At 43.5% G+C, this 22175-nt stretch overlaps 1 protein-coding gene across 1 annotated transcript in view; it reads left to right on the plus strand.

Annotated features, from left to right (window-relative positions):
- SVIL (supervillin) overlaps positions 1-22175 on the plus strand; it is a 99230-nt gene that overhangs the window by 52224 nt on the left and 24831 nt on the right. The window contains 6 exon segments of the mRNA XM_032837812.1: positions 1004-1133; positions 12557-12704; positions 16481-16570; positions 16661-16747; positions 18165-18336; positions 20410-20582. Coding sequence (XP_032693703.1) covers positions 1004-1133; positions 12557-12704; positions 16481-16570; positions 16661-16747; positions 18165-18336; positions 20410-20582 — 800 coding nt within the window.

A 22175-nucleotide genomic window follows, 5' to 3' on the forward strand; every position in this document is an offset into this window, starting at 1 on the left:
GGCTAGAGCTGATGTGCTGCTTTCAAGTATGCCGTTTATGGACATGCACTAGGCTGTAGCAGGCTCGGCAGAGAAGAACGGCAGGGGCCGTCTAATGCCTTTTCCCCCCAATCTTTACATTGTTTGAACAGCAGCTGAAATGAGTTTACTCATTTACTCATTTCACTTTTTTTCCTTTCATCTTTCCTATGTCTGGCCAACTTCAGTGCCTGAGATGGCTTCATTCATCATAGGAGAGCAAGCTGGAGAAACCTTATGCTCACAGAAACAGCCTTTTCCCAGGCTATAGCATCTAGGTAGCTTGGTACCAGGTCACATCAGATTGAGCTAAAGTAGGTTAGGTAAAAAACCCCAATTAATTAGATTCTTTTTTTGTATGTGGCTTTCCCCCAGGAGGAAAGTTGGAGTCATTTTAAAACATTTAAAACAGGTTTGTAGAGAATAGTTTCCATATTAAGATAGATTGGAGAGACCAAGTACCTTTGGAGGAAAAGAACAGGGCTTAGAGTACAGAGAGATGAAAATATTAAACATCTTCTTTTGCCTTTTCTTGAAATATATGAAGTGATTGTCAGTTCTTTATAGCTTTAGGTTTTTAAAGCCATTTCGGCTAAATTTTCTGCAAAGGAGTACTGTCCATCCTGCTGTAGCTGTTAAATGTTATTCCACAAAGTGACCAGAAGGGGTCACTAGAAAACATTTTTCTCTGGGGATGGTTTACCTTCATCTCCTTGTTCTCAGCCCAAGGGCAAGAAAAAAACAAAGGTAATTCCTCTGGTGGAATGTTGATGCTAAGATTTGGGGGAAGGGACATCTTAGAAAAGGGGATACTTGTATTAATTTTCCAGACAGGACTTTGTTCAGAATAAATGAAACTCAAAAAGATTGAAAGTAGGTAGCTGTGGTCATGTTTTGGCCAAAGACTAACTTACCCAAACTATGCTTCTGTTACAAGGTAGAGTTTAGTGCTGAACCCCTTTTGGTTGGCCTGTTTTCCCCCCAGGTTAGCGCTGTTGAAGAAGAGTGGGGAAGAAGATTGGAAAAACAGACTCATCAGAAAACAGGAGTATGGCAAGGCGTCTGTCACCAGCAGCCTGCACATACAAGAAATGGAACAGTCCCTCAAGAAGAAGGTAATGTTCTCCATGTTCAGAAAAAGCATTCAACTAACATCATGCTTGGAAGTGTATCAGCTAGGCAAGCATGCCCTAACTAATGTCCACTCTGGGAAGCGCTGTCTTGCCTCGGTTACACACTGCACATCTGCCTCACAGCAGCCGAAACTGATCAAAAGGTCAAGCCTTGAGATGCTATCAAAGTGCGAACAGCACTGTGTACGTAGTGCGTGAAGCAAGCAAGATCCTACATTTTGAAGTGTGTACTTTCACTTCAGTTTAAAACCTTCCAAAGCGAAGTCATTTTGGCATTACAGTGTTGTTAAAACCTTTAGAGTAACAATCTTTAGTTGACCACAAGCCGTTTATAAGATGCATATACAATGCGGTCTTGAATGTCCTGTGCTAAGATTTAAAAACTGAAACATACAAAACAAGAACATATGTGTGGTCAGTGAGTGCTTATTTTCTTATTACTTATTATTGTGAGCGTGTTTTACAAGGAGCCAGGTATGCCTCTTGTTGAGAATGTATAGCAAAATTCGTTACAAATTAAAAGCAGGTAATAAAAACAAAAACAAAAAACCAAGTAATGCTCTGTGATCGATACTGGCAAGTGTTTCGATACTGACAAGTTGTTAAATTACTAATGTGATGATGACCAGCTTTGGACCAGTCAGTGCGCACTCTCAGAGCTGATGGTGAGTTTCCTGTCACTTGGCCCTACGCTTGCAAATGCATGTCCTGGCTGGGGACAAGGCGGCCACCTGTCACACGTCCACTGGCCAACTTCTAGGATCAAAAGTCTTCAAACAGAAACAAACAAAAAACCCAAAAAACCAACAGTTCCACCAGGATAATCCCCTGTAACTCTTTTAGTTCTAAAACAACTTAGCATCTGTGGAAGAGAGGAACTGTGAATGTGGCCGGTAGCCATTCAGAAACTTCCATGGAAGGGAGGTGCCCGTGTAGGATGCTAAGGCGGGAATTCTGGTGTTATTTGATATGGTTCTTGTGAATCTTCTTAGGTTGAATTGAAAGAAAAATTTGAATTTTCTTGTTTGACACATATAAGATATTAAAGATAGTGACTGAAAACATCATTTCAGCCGCGAGAATTCTGGTGCTATTTGATATGGTCCTTGTGTGTCCTCTTAGGTTGAATTGAAACAACAATTTGAGTTTTCTTGTTTGAGACATATAAGATATTAAAGATATTGACTGAAAACATCATTTCAGCCATTTGTAAAGTTCTCTAATATAGCTGACTTAAAAGCATGTGGGCAAAATCTAGATTTCAAGAATGAGATCTTGAAGTGGAAAAAAACAATAACAAAAACCGGGGTCCCTCGATGTATCCCTGTTGCCCACACACTTAATTTAAAAGGGTCTTGAAATCATCGGTTCAACAATAACTTTAACACTCCTTGTTGGTCATTTTGGAAGATGCAGAGAAGCCATAGGAGCTGACAGGCCCATATGGGGCTGGTGAAAATTCAGATACAGCTCTCAAGGTAGCTGGGCTCCTGGGAACAGTGAATGGGATAGGCGCCCTACCCCTTAAAAGATGGGGGGGATCATTTGAGCTGTGAGTAGAGGATGAGATCTGAACTGCATCCCACTTAGGTTTTCAGAAGGTGGGAGGGCTGAGGTGGTGACTCTCGTTGCCCGTGGGGGAGAGCGCAGCCCACAGGAGCGCCGGGGCTCTAAGCATGCCTGGGGCCCAAGTGTGCAGACGTGTCTCTGTGCTCCTGGACATTGCAGATGCCGCACCCATCGTGAATGCACTCTTCCTCCTCCTCCAACTCCTCCTCCTCCTCTTCTCCTCCTCCTCAGTGACCTAGTTTGCCAGGGCCTGAGACAGTAAGCTCTTTGAAGTTAAAATAAGCCGATCTATTTTGGGCTTTTGTAACAGACATTGGGAAATCTCAGGTTCTGTTGAGGTCAAGTGGTTTTCACATGGCCCCTGATAAGCCCTCGGCTTCTTTTCATCCTAAGGGCTGGCAATATATTTCAGTCACACCTTCGCTGGGCTCAGATGTGAGGTGCCTTAAACCTAATCTGTCTTCAGATGGTCCCCCAACAGCCGAAGGGTGCTGGAGAGATGCCTCTGCTCCTGGGTGTCTGAATACTGCCCGGAGAAAGAAAGACATTCATGCCATGTGGTGCATGCAGATGGGATCTGGCTGCCTGGGCTGGATCTAGACTTGCTGATGGAGAGCTCTGCTAAGGGGAGCAAGTTCTAGAACCTTCCATCTTTTCCACCAAGAGAAGAAGAGAGCTGGTTATACAGTCAGGGCTTCACTTCCAGCACAGTTTGTGAATTCATCAAAGGCACAGAACTGTGGTGGCCAGACTTTTTCCCGTCCACCCTCCTCCAGCTTTTGTATGTTATAAGCACAACCCCATGAGCTGCAGCCTGGGGAAATGCAGAAGAGGCAGGAAATAGAGACGGGACTCCCTATAAATCATGCCCGTGGCCCCTATGAAAATCCTCGCTGTCCAGTAAAAATAAAATGTGAGCAGCATATGTAATTTTAGATTGTCTAGTGGCCGCATTAGAAACCAATCAACGATGCCTTGAAAGATCTGTAAGGGTCTTGTTTCTGTCAAAGAGTTTGTCCCCAGACAAAACAAATTCCTGATGCTCTAACCGGCATCCCATTCTGGATCCTTCCTGGGAAGAAAATCTCTCTTGGCCCATGAATAGATCTGGGGAACTAAGAGCTTCCCATTCCCTATGAAAAGACTGGTTGTGTTTCAGAGAACACCTCACTTAACAGCAGTTCCCTGCTTTCCAGATTTATTCTGCCCCCCCGCCCCCCGCATCGGGATGGATGATTTGGAGCTTCAGAGCACAAATCATTTGTTTACTGGACTCTCTCCTTTCCTGTAATAACCATTCTGGGTTCTTCCTCTCTCCTCTCTCTCTCCCCCTTTCTCTCCCCTTGCTGCTCTTCTTTTCTTCTCTCTCCTTTCTCCTGTTCTTGGCTTAGTCCAGGGCAGGACTAAAAGCATGTCTGCTTTTGTAGCAAGTATAATTAGTTCTGAAGATGGAAAAGCCATGTGGTTTGTGGATTTGGCCAGGTCCACACTGTCCGGAATGTGTGCACTTGAGCGCGATCCGTAGACCGGTCCCTCCAGGCTAACTCATTCCATCCAAAAAGCCAGAAAAATGAAACAAAGTTTTCAAAGCGGGAGTCTCTCCATTACCACTCAATTGCATTTATTTATTTATTTATTTATTTATTTATTTATTTATTTATTTATTAAACCAAGTGATTATTTTAAATTTCCACCTCATTTTGGCATGTTTGACATCAAGGTATGTCATGACTCGCCTACAGTTTAAGATAATCATCCAATATATCAGACTTTTTTCCAGGAAATAAAATCCCTTTATAGAACGTGCCATTACAAGTTCTGTGTCTGAGTCACAGATGTGGAGTTAATTTCCAGCTGTGCTCAGTAGTATCAGGTCAGTGAATCAAGCTAAGATCTGTGATGTCCCGAAGCATGTTCTTGAAAATTCAGCGAAGGTAAATCTGCCACATTCACGTTCTAATTGTCTGCTGACATTTGAAATTCAGCAATTGAATTTCAATTGAAATTCCAAATCACAGTTCAGGAGAAAGAAGTCGCCTCAAAGAGCTAAGGGAGGAGGGAGAGAAAGGCTGAGGGTATGATCTCCAAATGAAAGATTATCATCGCACTGTTGGGATGGGAGTTTGCCTGGTGTTTGTGTCACCGACTGTGTGAGCATGTTTGTGCATGCGTCCAAGTGAGCCCAGGCACCAAATCCTTGAGAATGCTTGTGACACCCTAACCCTACCCTACTCTTCCAGCACTCTGCAATGTTTCCTGTTTGTTTTAACCTGTAGGAAGAAGGAGGATTTGCAGATGATAGTGCCATTTCTAATCTGCTTTGGGTAAGCCTGACTCTAACGTAGCAGTCCTCTAGATTCTAGCTACAATTCGACCTCGCCATGTATAATTTTCATCACTGGTGTTGCCCTTTTAAGCCTTCACTGTTTGGTTTCTTGCCCCCAAGCAAGATGCCACCTCTATCCAGAGAAGACAGCTATCCTGTCTCTTTAATTTTTTTTTTAATCGTACAATGACAAACCTTAAAGACTTTAAGTAAGAGATTTTATGGTAAATGCTGAACCTGTCGATGAACTTTGGGGTTCCCCTCTCTGTAACTGAATATTGTAGAGACTGCAGTAATCTTGTCATTAACTCATGTAATTACTGTACAGAACTGACTCGGTTGTATTTACTGTGCTGGTGTGGGTTTCTGTTAGCCCTCTAAGAAAACAAACAAATAGAAGGGACTGTCTTGAAAAGAGAACTGAAATTGCAATGAGTAAATTAACATCCTGGTCGAGATACCTCATTTTTGTCTCTACTCCTTCCCTCCCAGCTCTGATAAACCTTCTCTTTTCACCTCTAATCCTCTTGCTTTGCTCTATAGGAACCTGTATATGCTTCTACTTATTCTCCTACTATACGTGCTGCCCATAAACACCTGTCTTTTGTATCTGTTAATCAGGTGAGGAAAAGCCTATGCATTTTAAGCCTCATTGCAATTTCTGAGCAGTAGAGAAGAACTTGTTTCATTTGGGGACGTAACTCCTTCACTGCATTTCATTGTGTGTGTGTGTGAGTGAGAGAGAGAGAGAGAGAGTTCAGTTCTTGTATAATTAGAGTTAGTCACACACGTCACATCCATGGGTCAGACTTTTAGGTAGACTTGATGGCATTCTTTGACTTTGTAATTGTGAAACCGGTTTAAGAGAAGAATTTCCCCTCTTAATGTCCAAGGTAAGTCAGAAGCCCAGGGTCTATGCCGAAGTGTTCTGCTCCCAGTTGGGAACAGTGCTATTTTGTTAGGCTTGATAAAGGAAGACGTGGAGATGCGGTGGAGGTAGGTGGGTGTGGACGGGCCAGAGAGGAAGGTAGAGCAGGGAAGAGGCTGGGCTGACAGGACCTCCTCTCAGTGTTTTACTGAGATGAGAGCCCACAGCCCTCTTGCCCCTTCCACTCCATCTCCACTGTACCTCCTCTGAACCCCACCCCAGAAAGGAGACCTGGCTTGGGTGGAATCTTTCTGTTCGTGCAAAACACACGATCACTGTTCAAGCCCAGAGTAGCAGTGATTGTTTTTTATTCCCTTTGGAATGTCCCTGGGGTCAAAGTGGCTGGGAGAAGTGCCTGCATCCACACTGTCATGAATCCCAGATTCTATCCTCCCTCCATCTTAAGGACCTTAACCTAGTCATTTCCCTTGGAGGGCCTTTGTCTCCTCATCAGAACTGGGATTTCTTTTCTTTTTCTTCTTCTTCTTCTTCTTTTTTTTTTTTTTTAAGATTTTATTTATTTATTTATGAGAGAACGATCACAAGTAGGCAGAGAGGGAGGCAGCGGGAGAAGCAGAATTCCCACTGAGCAGAGAGCCTGATGCGGGGCTCAATCCTAGGACCCCGAGATCATGACCCAAGCCGAAGGCAGAGGCGTAATTGAGCCATCCAGGTGCCTCAGGACTGGGGCTTTCTTACCTCTAAGGTGTGTTCTAACTAAAAATTTCATGACTATAGTCATGAAAAAAAGAGTTCTTTATGTATTTTGGATAACATTTCTCTCTCAGATGTGTCTTTGGCAAATATTTTCTCTCAGTCTGGGGCTTGTCTTCTCATTCTATTGACAGTGCTTTCATAGAACAAAGGCTTTTTTTTATTTCAATGAATTTCAGTTTATTGGTTCTTTCTCTCATTAGTGTTGTATCTAAAAAGTTATTACATTCAAGGTAATCTAGATTTTTATGCCATGCTATCTTCTATAAATTTTAATTTGTCATTTTACATTTAGACTTATGATCCATCTTGAGTTAATTTTTAGGGGAAGGTGTAAATTCTGTGTCTAGATTCTTTTTCTTTTTTTTTTTTTTTCTTGGCAAGTGGGTATCTAGTTGTTCCAGAACCATTTGTTGAAAAGACTGTCTGATGTTCACTGTATTGCCCTGGACCTTTCAAAGTTAGTGGAGTGTATTTGTATGAGTGTATTTCTGGGCTCTCTATTTTGTTCTATTGATCTATTGATCTGTTGTTGTTTTTTTTTTTTTTCCCCAGTAATACCACACTGTCTTGATTATTATAGCTTTGTAATAAGTCTTAAAGTCGGGTAGTGCTAGTCCTCCAATTTCATTTTTCTCCTTCAATATTATATTGGCTATTCTGGGTTTTTCCCCCTCTCCATATAAACTTTAGAATTAGTTCATCAATATCTGCAAAGTAGCTTGCTGAGATTTTGGTTGAAATTGCATCAGATCTGTCGATAGAGTTGGAAAGAACTGGCATCTTGACAATGTTGTAGCTTCCAATCCATGAACATGGACTACCTCTCCATACATTTTTAAGTTTAAAGAAAAATACCACTCACCAGAAGTAGTTTATATTTAATTGCTTCAAAGTTAAAATAGCCCTAAAATTTTGTATTTTTATATCTTGACAGCTTTCCCAAATAAACATTTTATGTACCAGCCTTTGTAGTTGGAGTTCATCAGTGTCTCAGAGACTCCTTACCTCCTGTGGTCCTGGTATCTGTGTTCACTTATGCAGAGGCTCAGAAAAGAAAACAGAGCATTACAACAGCACACACATTCTGTCTAAGTGGACCATTTGTCTCTTTGTTGGGCTTTAACACACATTTCCTTCTTCCTCACATGCCTCACAACTGCACCAGAAGAAGATTTCCCTGTATTCTCCTCCCTTCATCTTAGCTGCTGGTAGATGGTAGCAAGACCATGGTTAGTTTGAGGTTTAAGCCTAGTTGAGATCTTTCTCCATGTTTTGTTCAGGCCATCGACGGCTGCGTGTACTGATGAGGGACTAAAATCACTGGCGGGGTTGGTGGGGTGGGGGGCTGGTGCAAAGCCACAATTCTTTAACAGTACATAGAATTCTTACACACAAAAAAGCTAACAGTACTGATTTGTCACTTTATTTTTACTACTTAATCTGTGCTCTTATAATTTCTTTAGCCTAACTAGATGTGAATAAGATAAAAATTTAAAAGCCAGATCACAGTATTTTCTATTCATGAAGCCCTCCAGTTTAAATTTGTACTAATCCTAGTAAAACATGTTAGATTTGCTCTCTCTTCTTGTATCACCTCTCTGTGTCAGCAACATGTGGGAAGATTTACGTTGTGTATTCCCGGTAGGTGTACAGAGGCAAAGCCATCAGTAACAATGCAATATGCTGAAAACATTCTTGCAGATTGACCCTTTGCCTAATTTCAAACTGTGTTCTATTAAGACTCTGTCCCTAAGACCTGCCTTCTTCCCCAGCTACTTCACTTGTTTCACTGTCTTCTACATACACACATATACACACACACATGTGTGTGCACACACACACACAGACACGTGCATGCACACACACATATGGTTATTCTCTCCCCTCGCTGTTTCCGTGTCTCTGCCACATTCATGGGATCTGCATTTGAAAGAATGGAGGACAGATGGGGTAGGGCTTCTATTCACATTCTGCCCTAACTCTCTTACTATTCCAGTCAATCCTAAACCATCACCAGCTAAATCTAGATGAGCCTGGAAAATGGCACAATACTTACTATAATATATACCATGTCCTTCTCTAAACAAGGAAAGAACAACTTAGAAAGGAAAAAACAAGACAATAATGAAATTTAAAGCCAAAGAAAAAGTAGACAAAGATATGTATCTTGTTGTCACATTTTAAGTTCAAAAATTTAATAGCTTGTGAGAAATTGTATTAATCATCTCTGTGGATTAAAAGCTGTATATTTCTTACCCCCATTATAGAGCCATCTGAAGTCAGCAGTTAGGGGCCCTAAACCAACTTCACTAAGTAGCCATGTTAAGAAAGAGAGGCAAAAAGTTTTATGTTCAATAGTATCATTGAGAGAGGAGTTAAAAAAAAAAAAAAAAAGAAAACACTCCTTGACAAAGATCTGGCAAACTACTAGAAGCTTTAAAGCCTCTAAGAGCTGTATCATTCCTGGGCTTGTAGCTTCCACATTCTTGCTGGAGCTCCAGGGGCATCTGATTGCTTTGGGAAATGGAGTTGTGGACTCGGGGATGCCATTTTTTTGAGTCATGAACCACACCCCGCTGCCACACGTGGGACTTTGGAGACGTGTTCCCAAGTTCAGCAGAATGATGATGTCTGGCTCTTCGGAGGAGCAAACTTTCTTGGCACTTCATATGTTTTTTCAGAATATTTTAAGCCAAGTGCTACATTGATTTGATTAAAATTCCCTCCTGAAACTTCGTTTTCAAAGAAAACGTATTATCCTTTTTGAATTTTGATGAGGTCTTCCTGGCAAGTCAACCTCAGAGTTTATTTAATAAGGGTATTGGATTTGGAGAGTTACTTAGAATGAGGGTTATCTCACCAGCCATACGTGGAAAAGTGCAGGGAAAGGGTTTTTAACCTTGGGATAATATTGTATTTTGATAAATTTTAAGACTTACAGAAAAGGCACCGTGATAGGGCTCTCTCATATCGCCTTTACTAGAGCCACCAACTGTTGGCATTTGCTCGCCACCCTGCCCTGTCTCATCTCTTCCCTCCACCCCGTCCCCTCCTATCTCATGTACACATACATGATATACAAAATTGGGGCTCCCTAATAGAATGCTATAGACTGAGTGGCTTATAAACCATAGAAAATGCTTTCTCACGGTTCTGGAGGCCGGAAATTCGAGATCAGGGTGCCAGTGTGTTCTATGTCTGATGAGAGCCCACTTGCTGTTTGTAGAGGATCATCTCCTCACTGCAGCCTCACGTGGTGACTGTCCTCCCATGGTAGGATGGGCACAGGAGCTCTCTGAGGTGTCCTTTATAAGGGTGTCAGTCCTCTTCAGGAGGGCTCCACCTTCCTGACTGAACGCCTCCCAAAGGCCTCACCTCCTAAGACATCACCCTGGGGATGAACTTTCAGCATAGGAAATTTGGGGCACACAAACGTTCGGTCTCCTCACAATACAGTGATGGAGATGAGGAAATGTAACCTTGATGCAGTGTTCAATCCACAGCCCATTTCCAGCTGTGCCCATTCCCCTCCAGCCATGCCCCTTCTAGCCCCTTCTGTCTCTTCAGGAAAAGGGTTTTTACTTAAATTAATTTAATCACCAAAGATTTCAAAGTCCATTTTGGCTGTTATTCCTCTGTAGAAGAATTCTGTAAAGGATTAACAAACTAGATGAGGGAGAAGTCCTTGTTCATGGCTTAACCCGAATGTGGCCGGTGCAGATACGGTTTTATGCCCATCTCTCTTGGAAACGAGGGAAGGACCCCTCTCCTGTAATACCCTCCATCGTGGATGAACCTTGCTGATCTCTGCTTTCTTGCTGAATGAATCTAGAAGTTGTTTTGTTTGTTTGTTTTTCCTGTTTGTCAGTTAAGGGAAGTATCCTCAGGGCTCTCCTGGTTTTCTGACTTTAGTCCGTGGAAGGTCTATGATCACCTTGACCTTGTTGCTTCTTATCCAAGGAAAAACTAACAAGAGAATAAGAGAGAGAACCTGCCAAAGGAGGTTAAGGCAAGGTCATCCATAGTTTGAAAGCAAAGCCCCAGCAGGAACGGTGCACCTCAGGTCTGAGAAGGGGCTGAGGTTCAAGCCGAAGCACATAGCCAGGAGGCCACACCGGCGTTGGAGCCCCTGTCACAGGACCAACCTAGACAGTGGACTGCAGAGTGAGCGAGGGAAGCTCTTGCTCTGGGGGGAGGCTTTTTCCTCTCTCCCTTCCTCCACACTCATTCCCACAGCTCCTGCCCCTGCATCTCTCCCTGTCCTGTACTCCCTGCCACTTGGCAAATCTTAAATTTTACCAAAACAAAAAATGGCCCCCAAATTAAAAAGCCCTTCTCTTTCATTTCCCCCTCATGATCTGTGCCTACTTTGACCCTAATTCCAAGTAACTCTGAGAGGGGTCAGTAATGAGAGGAGAGACAGCATGGACGACGAGGGAAGACAAACTGTCCTACCAGCATTGAGGACTGCCTGCCCTGGTGTCTTCCACCACTGTTATCCACACATCCCTGGCATGCTCCTTCCCCTCTACCACCTCTTCTTCTTCTTCTTTTTTTTTTTATTAACATATAATATATTATTAACTCCAGGGTACAGGTTTGTGAATCGCCAGGTTTACACACTTCACAGCACTCACCATGGCACATACCCTCCCCTATGTCCATAACCCAGCCACACTATCCCTCCCCCACCTCCCCCCAGCAACCCTCAGTTTGTTTTGTGAGATTAAGAGTCTCTTATGGTTTGTCTCCCTCCCGATCCCATCTTGTTTCATTTATTCTTTTCCTACCCCCCAAACCCCCCATGTTGCCTCTCAACTTTCTCATATCAGAGGGATCATATGGTAATTGTCTTTCTCTGATTGACTTATTTCGCTAAGCAAAATACCCTCTAGTTCCATCCACGTCGTCGCAAATGGCAAGATTTCATTTCTTTTGATGGCTGCATAGTATTCCATTGTATATATATATACCACATCTTTATCCATGCATCTGCTGATGGACATCTAGGTTCTTTCCATAGTTTTCTGCCACCTCTTCTTGTTCCTCCTCCTCTCATCTCAGCCCAGTCCTGTCCTCTTTCCTCCCCTCTCCCGGCTCCCTCAGTTCCCTACGCCTTTTTCTCTTAGGCCAAATGAGTTCACCAAGGCCTTAGAAACTGAAGAAGCAGGTATCTCCAGTTAGAAGCTTTTGAAAGTAGTTTTTAGGTGGAAATGTTGGTCTGAATGTAGGTTTTGTCCATAGCACCATTCATCCTCTGTGACCAGACACATTGGGACCCAGAAGTCCCTTTCGGGGGCTGACCTGCTTCCCTGACTGCCCACCTACCAGAGTTGTCTAGGAAACATGCTGAGTTCCAGAAAACCTTCTTGTAGCACACCTGATTCCTACTCAGCTTTCTCTCTTTTATACTTGACCGTGATCCTTGTGAACTGAAGTGGGTAAGATTTTTCTGGATTGACCATATCGTTTGTGAGAACAGATGACTGAAATTTCCTAATCAACGGAGTTTAGCTAGCTCGGTACAATTGAGCAACTTTTAAATTGATGGCCTGGAAGAGAGTCTCTATTTTTGTTTATTTTTACAAGGTGTCATTTTGGTGGTCCAGTAGTCCAAACGAATAAGTGGGAAAAAAAAATCAAAGTTTTAACCTAAAGTTTTGGTGTTGCTGGTGGTGATCTCTCACCCAAGCTGGGAGTAAGGACATCCCGCCTATTTCCACTAGAACAGTTACAGACATTTTTTGGACAGTGTACCCCTCCTGTTTGCTTACCTGCTCCTAGGCTCACGAAATGCTACATGCTGAAATTCACAGCTCTGTCATTTCCCTGCCCTCTTTTCTCCCTGGCATGCTTTGTAAACAGCGGGTCACAGAAAGTCGAGAGAGCCAGATGACTATCGAAGAGAGGAAGCATCTCATCTCTGTGAGAGAAGAAGCCTGGAAGACAAAAGGCAAAGGGGCGGCCAATGACTCCACCCAGTTTACAGTGGCTGGCAGAATGGTGAAGAAAGGTCAGAGTCTGTGTGTGTGTGTGTGTGTATGCACGTGTGCATGTGGGGAGTGGGGGGGACACACACACCAGCTCAGTTGCCCACGGAAGGGAGGATGGCCTGTGATAACCCAATTTAAAAAATCAAGCCATGATCTTTTTTAGTTTTTACTCTTATTGAAGTTGTACAGATTTTAGTGGGGCGTAGATTGGGGAGCTCTTCCTACTGAAAATCCTTTCTTCCTAAATGGCATCATCTTCATGTAAGAAGTATAATTCAGTTAGTCACATTTCAGAATTTAGCCAGTTGGCGGTTTTTTTTTTTTTTAAGATTTTATTTATTTGAGAGAGAGAGAATGAGAGAACACATGAGAAGGAGGAAGGTCAGAGGGAGAAGCAGGCTCCCCACTGAGCAGGGAGCCTGAGGAGGAACTTGATCCCAGGACTCTAGGATCACGACTTGAGCCAAAAACAGTCACTTAACCAACTGAGCCACCCAGGCACCCAGAATTTAGCCATTTGGAAGTTGAGCACAGGTTTCAAAAGCAATGGCAAATCTTCTAACAAATATTAGTCCTTTCCCATAATTGCTTTAAAATTATTTTCATTTTCTTGCCACCTGGCAATCAGTTAACCCAAATAAGCCTTTGTCAATGAAGAAGCAGTTTGCATCTTCTCTTTTTTAGAGGAATTCCTAGGTCCCTTTCCATCAAACTAGAGTTTGCTGGCTTACAAAACCCTATTTCCGGAGAGGTTTTAATAGATTTTTTAAAAGACGTATGCCATTCTTAGAAAGTAGGATTCCCTGCAGACAGTCACTTCTTTGCCGCTGAGCTCTTAAAACTGATTTGAAGTCAGTATTCAAAGATTTGTGAAATTGACCAATGCCTCACATGGTCAGTGAAGTCACTTTTTGCCTCACGTGGTCAGTAAAGCTGTGAGCCTCCATATCCTGTGGGAAATGGTTAAAATCTGGGGTCCGTTCATCACCTATATGCCTATACTTTCATTTCCTAAGGTACTGTTTGAAAACAAATTTCCTGACTTCGTGATATAAGTGCTCACACGCACTTAGAGTTAATGTATGTTGTCATCAGCTTTCTTAGTTCATGCTTCTCTTCCCTGGAAAACTTCCAGGATCCTCACTTATAAATAGTGCCTAACTCATTGTAGGCACATAATAAATATTTGTAGAAGGAAGGGCGGGGAAACCCTGAATTGTGATTAACTCAAATCTTGGTGTAGGAAAACAGAAGGTAATTTGCTCCCACTGAATGAGGTGGTAACTGCGTATTTTCTTCATCAGATCAGAGACCTGTATACACATGTTAAACAACTTTGGCCCGAGCCCTGTTCCTGTGTTAACAAAAGCAGACCCTGAGGCCCATGCTGGTTAAGAACTCAAGCTGGGAACTTGAACCAGAGTTCCCATCTTCCAACTTTTAGCCTGGACTTTTATCCCAATAATTTTGAACTTTGGTTTCTTTCTTCTTCTTCCATCTTAAAAATTATCATTTATTTGTAACCAGGCCCTTATTACCAAATACACTGTCCTTGTCCACAGGGATGTCAGAGGAAGTGGATTTGGAGAGCAAGGTCAGAGACGTTCGTATCCCTTGGTGCAGGAGTTTGCTTTCACATTTCTTGAACAAATCCAGGGTCTTTATTTAACAGGTGCTATGTGACTGGCTCAGGAAATAAATGTCTTGTACTTTTCATGTAAGGAAAAAAACTGTATCCTGTTTTTCTAATATTTTTACCATCTGCTGTTACATGTTTCACTGGAATCATCAGCTCTTTCTGATTTGCAGTAATACGGCATCTAGTGTGCTACACTCACTGCAGAATAACATAATCCCTATGCCACAGCCACAGAGACTTCTCAGCTCAGCGTGTTGCTACATATTAACCCTGATTTTCCTTCCCTTCTCTTACTTCGTTAAGATGTTTTGATGTTTCTAGACTGTACCTAAGGATTAGTGCTCTAGTTCTTGTGGCATTTGACAATTCTCCTGAAAGTTCTCAAAATATGCCTTTGAATAAGAGAGCTGGGAAGATGTCTCTGAAGAGAGTAGGTGGCTGGTTATTGCAGGTAGAATTCACTGAGAAGGGGTACGGGGAGTGCTTTGTTTAACGGTGTTGAGTTAGGGAGAAACCCTTGCCTGTAGTTGGGAAAGGGAACGTCCCACCTCTGGGAGCTCTTGTGCATGCTGCTGGCTGGATGGGCAGCAGGGGGCGCCCCTACAGTCCGGAGGGCCAAGTTCTCTGAGCTTCAGGGCTTGGCAACTCTTCTGTTGCCTCCCTTGCATCCTTTTAGTAGGTGATGGTTTACGGCACCTGTACAGGCTGTGTTACCAAATTTTACTTTATTATCTTTCAAGAAAGTTTGCTTTCTCACATAAACCTTTTTCAGGTTTGGTCATTGAAACAAATGTTTGGATTTTTATGGACATCATCAAGCAAATATATGTACCTATTAAGAAGTACTTCTAGAATATCACCTAAAACTGAAGTTTTAAGCCACATTTCTGTATTTTTTCTTTAAAAGTTTTATGCTATTATACATCCCTCTCCAGCGAACAAGAGAAGAGCAATTCATTCATTTATTTTTCCTAGTCAGCGATAGTGAGTTACATACTCCGCAAATGCTGTTCTTTGAGGGATGCTTAAAGGGGCAGTGTCATCCAATGATTTCACATTTATTACAAATGAATACCAAGAACATTAACATCTCATTTTGTTCTTTGTAAATGCACTAATTACTTTCCTTTGCAATCCCTTTACTTAGGTGAGGAAAAAGGTACTCATCTTTGTCCTTATTAAGGTTTCTTGTTCCAACCAGATACTATCCCTCTCTCTGCGGGAATGCCTTTCTTTCATATGTCCCTAACACTTACACTTAAAAAGAAAAAAAAATTCCCCACTCTGCTTTTTTTTTTTTTTTATATTTTATTTATTAGAGAGAGACAGACAGAGAGAATGTGCAAGCAGGGGGAGCAGCAGGCAGAGGGAGAAGCAGGTTCCTTACTGAGCAAGGATCCTGACTCGAAACTCAATCCCAGTACCCTGGGATCATGACCTGAGCCGAAAGGCAGACTCTTAACCGACTGCACTGCCCAGGCATCCCCCCGCTCTGCTCCTTGATAAATGTATGTGAAAGCATTTAGCTAGTTCCCATCCACACCCGAGATAGATATGACCCTTCAGCGATCATAAATCAATTTTAAGGTATCCTCTTCTGTGTCTTTCTTCTAAAAGGCTAGTACTCCCTAGGTTATTGCTCAGTAAAATCACTCTCTGACTGATGCCTCCGAAGGCCAAACTGCCCTACCTCGGGTCATCCTGCAGGAAGACCCCAGTGCCAGGGGCCGCTTGACAGCTGGTATGACACAGCCCATTCTCCACTGCCTCTGTGGGATGTGGTGCAAATATACTTTCTCTTGAACTACCTCCACCACCTAAAGGGCCTTCAGGACTCACAACTCCTGATGCTTTATGTACTCTTCTATTCCACTTACGTGTTCCGGGCACGTTTTCTCACCTGTCCTCATTGTTCCTTTTGGAGTGGCAGCTTCTCAGCTACTGTAGGCCTTAGAAACTATAAAACTCTGTCTATATCTGCAGCTGCCCTACGTAGCAACGATACCTGCTGAATGTACGTACGTGTGCACATGTGTGCCTGTGTGTGAGGTCTGTAAGTTGTAAAGCCTACAATGGGACTACTGGAGATCCGGCAGGGTCCTGGGAATTTCCAGAAATGATCCTGAGATACTAACTAGCTCCTTTGATGTTCTGCAGGTTTGGCATCACCCACGGCCATAACTCCAGTGGCGTCTCCCATCTGCAGTAAAACAAGGGGCACCACACCAGTTTCTAAGCCCTTGGAAGGTAAGTCACTGAGGCATCTGATATGCCCCTGGGTCTAAGACCAGAAGAGTCCCCGTGGCGCTGTCTCACGGATGGTTTCCGCTTACCTAGATATCGAAGCCAGACCAGACATGCAGTTGGAATCGGACCTGAAGCTCGACAGGCTGGAAACCTTTCTGAGGAGGCTGAATAACAAAGGTACATACCGGAAGCCAGAGCGAGGCTTTGGGTTTTGAGCTTGTAGCTTGCTGTGATTCATATCCAATGAGTAGCTAAGGGAACCTAAAAAGAAAACCCCGCTTCTCTCTCAGAATCTCTAAATCGTGATTCTGATTGCTTTTTCTCCTCAGCTAAATTGTCTCTTTTCTGTTTGACTTCACCAAGTCATAGTGAAAGTATTATCTTCATTACCATTGGTTTGAAAAAGGAAGTCAGAAATGATTGGATTACCCCGGTCTGAGTCACTTCTTATTGTACTAGTTTGGGGATCTCCAGTAAGATTGGTTCCTGAGTCCCACTCAGTCCTTGGGACTGGGAACACAGTAATTTTGCTTTTATACTTGAAAGCAGATATTACACAAAATTGACATAATCACATGCTGCATGAAATTTAAATTGTATATCTCAGGTTTTTGGGTTTTGTTTTTTTTTTTGAGGATTTTATTTATTTATTTGAGATAGAGAGTAAGGAAGAGAGCGTGAGCCAGGGAAAAGATAGAGGGAGAAAAACGGAGCCCAATGCAGGGCTCTATCTCAAGATCCTGGGCTCATGACCTGAGCCACACAGGCACCTCTATCTGTCAGTTTCTAATAAGGTAGCAGATGACATATTGCAAGTGATTTCTGAATACATGTTGAAATATATACGTCAGTATAAAAGTCCTTAAAGTATACAAAGTAAAGGAATAATATGCAGAACTAGCGTCATCTCAATAAAAATGTCCAGTACTTGAAACCAATCACATACTAAGCACTGGGAGTCGCTACTGTTGACCATGACCTCCTAACAGGTTGGGGATAATGTAGACAAATGCTTTATACCAGCAACATCAAAGTGTAAGGTCATAACGAAACTGGCAAGGCAAGGAGTTCAAACAACTTGAAGCCTATTACATATGTATAATGGTGATCTAGCTCATGGGGTCAGGAAACAAATCCAGCTCTCCGCCTGTTTTTGTTAATGATGTTTGTTTGGAACGAAGTCATGCTCCCTTGTTAATGTATTGTGAAGAGTCCCCTTTGCCCAGTAGCAGAGGTGAGTGCTTGCCATATAGGCCCTATGACCTCCCACGCACAGCCTATAATGTTTACCATGTGACCTTTTCCAGAAAAAGTTTTTACTGATTTCTGATCTAGAATGAGGCTGAGGCCATTTCTGCCTCCGGTGGTTCAGAAATGCTCGGTGGGCTTTTATTGCCTCCTCTCCTAATACCTGCCAGGTGCAAGGTTTTTGCAATGGACAGTCCTTCCATGAGACGTCAGGAAGGCCCAGAAACTATCACATTCTCTCTGCTCTTGGCATTCAGGGGGAAATATTTTGAAGACCTCGTGAAGCGTAGTTGGGGTAGTGTTTTGACACAAATCCAAGGTCATGTATTCGCTTCGTCTGTCATAGTTGGCGGAGAGACCATACTCACGGTCACTGGGAAATCTGTGAAGGAGGTCATGAAGCTGGACGATGACGAGACCTTTGCCAGATTTTACCGCAGCATGGATGACACCGTCCCACGAAGCCCCGTGGAGCTGGACGAGGATTTTGATGTCATTTTCGATCCTTATGCCCCTAAGTGAGTGATTTCTGTTTTTCACCCACAGAGAAGGGATGATTCTGTCGTCAGCCTTCACATGGTACCTCCATGAGGATCTTCTCTCACTGCCACCTCCTTCTGCCGCAGACCTTCCTCACAGACACAGGGTTATTCTCTAGAGCCAGACACGTAGGGTAGGTGACATGCGCACTCCAGAACAGATGTGCGCTTGGGCAGGAGGTCGGCGAAGACCGCGTGTGCCGCTGGTGTTTGCCCCTGCCCATAAAAGTAAGGTCACTGTGTTTGTCACATAACTGAATATTGTTCTGCAGATTTTTAGACAAACATAAATTTGGCCAGCAATCTCTATGCTGTCTTTCATTTGACATTGAACTCGTACTCGTAACCTTGAAAAATATTTGGATCACTCGGGCTCAGACTCACAGAACGGACTTAGAAAATCAATAAAGCAGGTTACTTACCCTCCAGTAATCTATGAAATGAATAGATCTGAGAGTCTTCTCAGGGATGACCAAGGGTCGCTCTTCACACAGGATCATGACTAAACCACCTCAGGAAAGCCATTGTGGTTTTGGGATTCTTTTGGTTGCAGGTGCCAGAAGGAAATCCAAGTCAAATGGACTTTGACAAAGGTGTGGAGGGATTTATAGGTCCACTCACTGGAAAGTGTGAGTGTGAACAAGGTTCCAGAGGCTCCTCAGAACGAGGTCTCTCTCTTGCTGGTGTTTCTTGGGGCTGCTTTGCTGTTGCCAAGCTGTAACCACATGGCAGACAATGGCCACCCCCCGATGTGGCTGTTTCAGCCACTGGCTTGGCCACTCCAGTACAGGCAGCTTCTCTCCTCAGCAGTTCCCTCCAGCCCAAGTTCCAGGCTGGATTTTCTAGGGTCCAAGCCCTGTCCTAAAGCAATCATTGTAGCCAAGGGGATGGAAGGTGAGGATTGGCCAGAGCTGGTCTCTGGACGCCTGCCCCTCAGAGCCAGAGCCAGTGTCAAGGTTTTCTTACCAGAAGCCAGGGAGAATATATGCTGGGTAGGCTACGCCCACAGCCACAGACCACATTTTTTTCCTCCCCACAAATTTATCTGAGTGACTCCCTCTTCCAGAAGACTGTGGGGTCATCATACATTTTCCTGTAAGCTGCTCCAAATACATTTTTTGCATATTTTGGGGGGGGGGAGTTCAGTTTTTCTCAATTTTCTATCTTAAAAAATGAACAGTTTGCCATTCCCCAACTTTTTAAATGAAATTTTATGTATTTGCACATTTGTCCTCTTCTCCCAACCCAAATGTCATTGCTTAAATCGTTGTATCTATCTCTGTATAGCTATAGCTATGTTTAGACACACACTGTCACACAAAGGACAGAATTATGTATCAGAGCTCAGAGGATGTGCGGTTGGAAACTGAGAGTAGGAGTGGAATCTGTCAGGAGACCGTGTGACCGGATCGCCCCCCCCTCCCCGTGTCTGGTCTGCCCCCAGAGAGTCGTGTGAGTGTGTGGCAATTGTTGCTGGCTTCTTGGGCCTGTCTTATTTCAATATATTCTTCAAAGCAGTGGTTACTTTTCAGAAAGGCGCAAAGAGTTGAGAGGAGGCTGGTTGTGGGGGAGTTCCGAAGGCAGCTGAAAACCAGTTGTGTGAAAACAAAGTTTAGTCTGGACGAAGGAGAAATCGAGAAGCAATGACTGGCTGTACATTCCTGAAGGGCTCGCCAGCGACAGGAGTAGACATGCCTAATATTCCAGTCCAGGTGTGATCAGGGTAGGAACGAACTTTCTACCCTTCAGAGCATTCTAGTAGTGGAATGAGCTGCCCCACAAAGCATCAGATGCTTGGCCAGGCAGAGACCACAGGGTGTGCTGTGGTATGTGGGGCCGGGAGCCTCCAGGATCTTGGACTAAATGGGCCCGAATCCCCCATCTCCAAGATTCTATGTGTACATGTCCGGGAGTGACAGGCAGGAGGAGGACTTGTAAGACAATGAAATCAGAAAATAAAATGGTAGAGACTTATTTCACGTCGGAGAGCCACAGATAACGCAGGCATGGACAATAGGCAGACCAAGGCCACAACTCCACTTTGCTCCCCAGGTTGACCTCGTCTGTGGCCGAGCACAAGCGTGCAGTGAGGCCCAAGCGTCGGGTCCAGGCTTCCAAAAACCCCTTGAAAATGCTGGCCGCCAGAGAAGACCTCCTTCAGCAATACACGGAGCAGAGACTAAACGTTGCCTTCATGGAGTCGAAGCGGATGAAAGTAGAAAAGAGTGAGTATGTGGAACCACTGCTCTGCCTCTCTGTCGGCGTCTGGCGATTAGGTGATTTTCATCTTTTTCTGCCTTGCTGGGGCCAGCCATGTGCTCAAAAGACACTCATCAAATAAGAATGAGTAAGTTTGCACACACGTACGTGCACACCTGCCTGGAAATGGAAAGGCTTTTCGCAGAACTTCTTAGAGCGTGGAGTGTCTGTTCACTACATTAACTTATTTTCTTATTTTTAAAAAAGATTTTATTTATTTATGGGACAGAGAGAGAGAGCACTCTGGCAGAGGGAGAGAGAAAAGCAGGCTCCTCGCTGAGCAGGGAGCTTGGTGCGGGGCTCCATCCCAGGACCCTGAGATCATGACCTGAGCCAAAGGTGGACGCTTAACCCACTGAGCCACCCAGGCGCCCCGTATTTAAGTTACCCTGTTTTGCGGAGTTTTCCATTCAAGAGATTGGAGGAGAAGCGTTTTGTAGTTCAACCCATTTTCAGCTCTATAGAGCCCAAACACAGTAATTCCCCACTTAATCTTGTTTGAGAGCAAATCATTAGATCTCTCATGAGAAGATGAGAAAATTTCTCATGAGAAAATGTCCCAAATGGCTGCTTTTCCTAATCCTAGATTTTCATATTACTAATTAATGCATAAACAAATGCTTTCCAAATTGCGTTTAACAGGAGCCTTGGAAATTGGGGATGTGGATTGGGTAGTGTTGGGGCTTTGGGGTAGAGCTGGTGAGTAAGAGTGAGGCAGGGGCTCTGTGCCCTGTGTCCCACTTCTGGCTCAGCTGCTCTGCTCTCCTCAGCCTGATGAGGTAGGGTCCCTTGTTCTGAAATAGTAGTTTTCTTAGTGGAGGTAATTTGGGCATACACCATTTGCAGACTGAATAGTCTTGCTATAATTTGTATTTTCCTTTAGCACTCGTAAACCTACTTCTGAAAGTTTTTCTTAGAAATACAGTATTTACATGAAGTATTGTCTTTTCATTATAACTGATTGACTAAGAAGATATTTCAAAACCTCTGTGCCATACGAATTGTCAAGTAGTATAAGACCTTAATCCCGGCAAAATAATCTCCTCAATTTCTCCTAGCCTAGACATTTTTAAAAAAATGGGCAGTTGAAGAAATAAAGGCTTCTTGGCACAAATTTTAGGTATTTTTCCTCTATCTCCACGTTCGGGGGCTTGGGGATGGCTTTGTGATGACTGACACGTACACATTTGTTGGTGTACATGGAAAACCCAGCATCTTCTTGCAATGGTCTTAATTCTGAGGGCAGAAGACCTTAAGGGATTATCTAGTTGATCACTTTGCCTCCAGGAAAAAGATTAGGACTAACCCATCCCTATAAGAGTGCCTGCTTTTCTACATATAAAGACTTTGTTGAAAGATACCTCCTAGCCTTCCTTGTGAGTGTGTTGGCATTAACATCCAAACATTGTTAGGAATTATATTTGCTTTCAGTGGAATTGCGACAGGTGAGTCCAGCTCCTGATTTTGTAGCAAAAGAGCTGGTCCACACTGTCCCTCGATTCTTGCCCCCCTGCAAGGTAAGGTGTGACGTGTGTCCGCAAGCAGCTGGTACTTTGAGG

This window comes from Lontra canadensis, unplaced genomic scaffold (assembly GCF_010015895.1).
Source record: "Lontra canadensis isolate GAN:19392208 unplaced genomic scaffold, GSC_riverotter_1.0 scaffold100, whole genome shotgun sequence".
Classification (NCBI taxonomy): Eukaryota; Metazoa; Chordata; class Mammalia; order Carnivora; family Mustelidae; genus Lontra; species Lontra canadensis.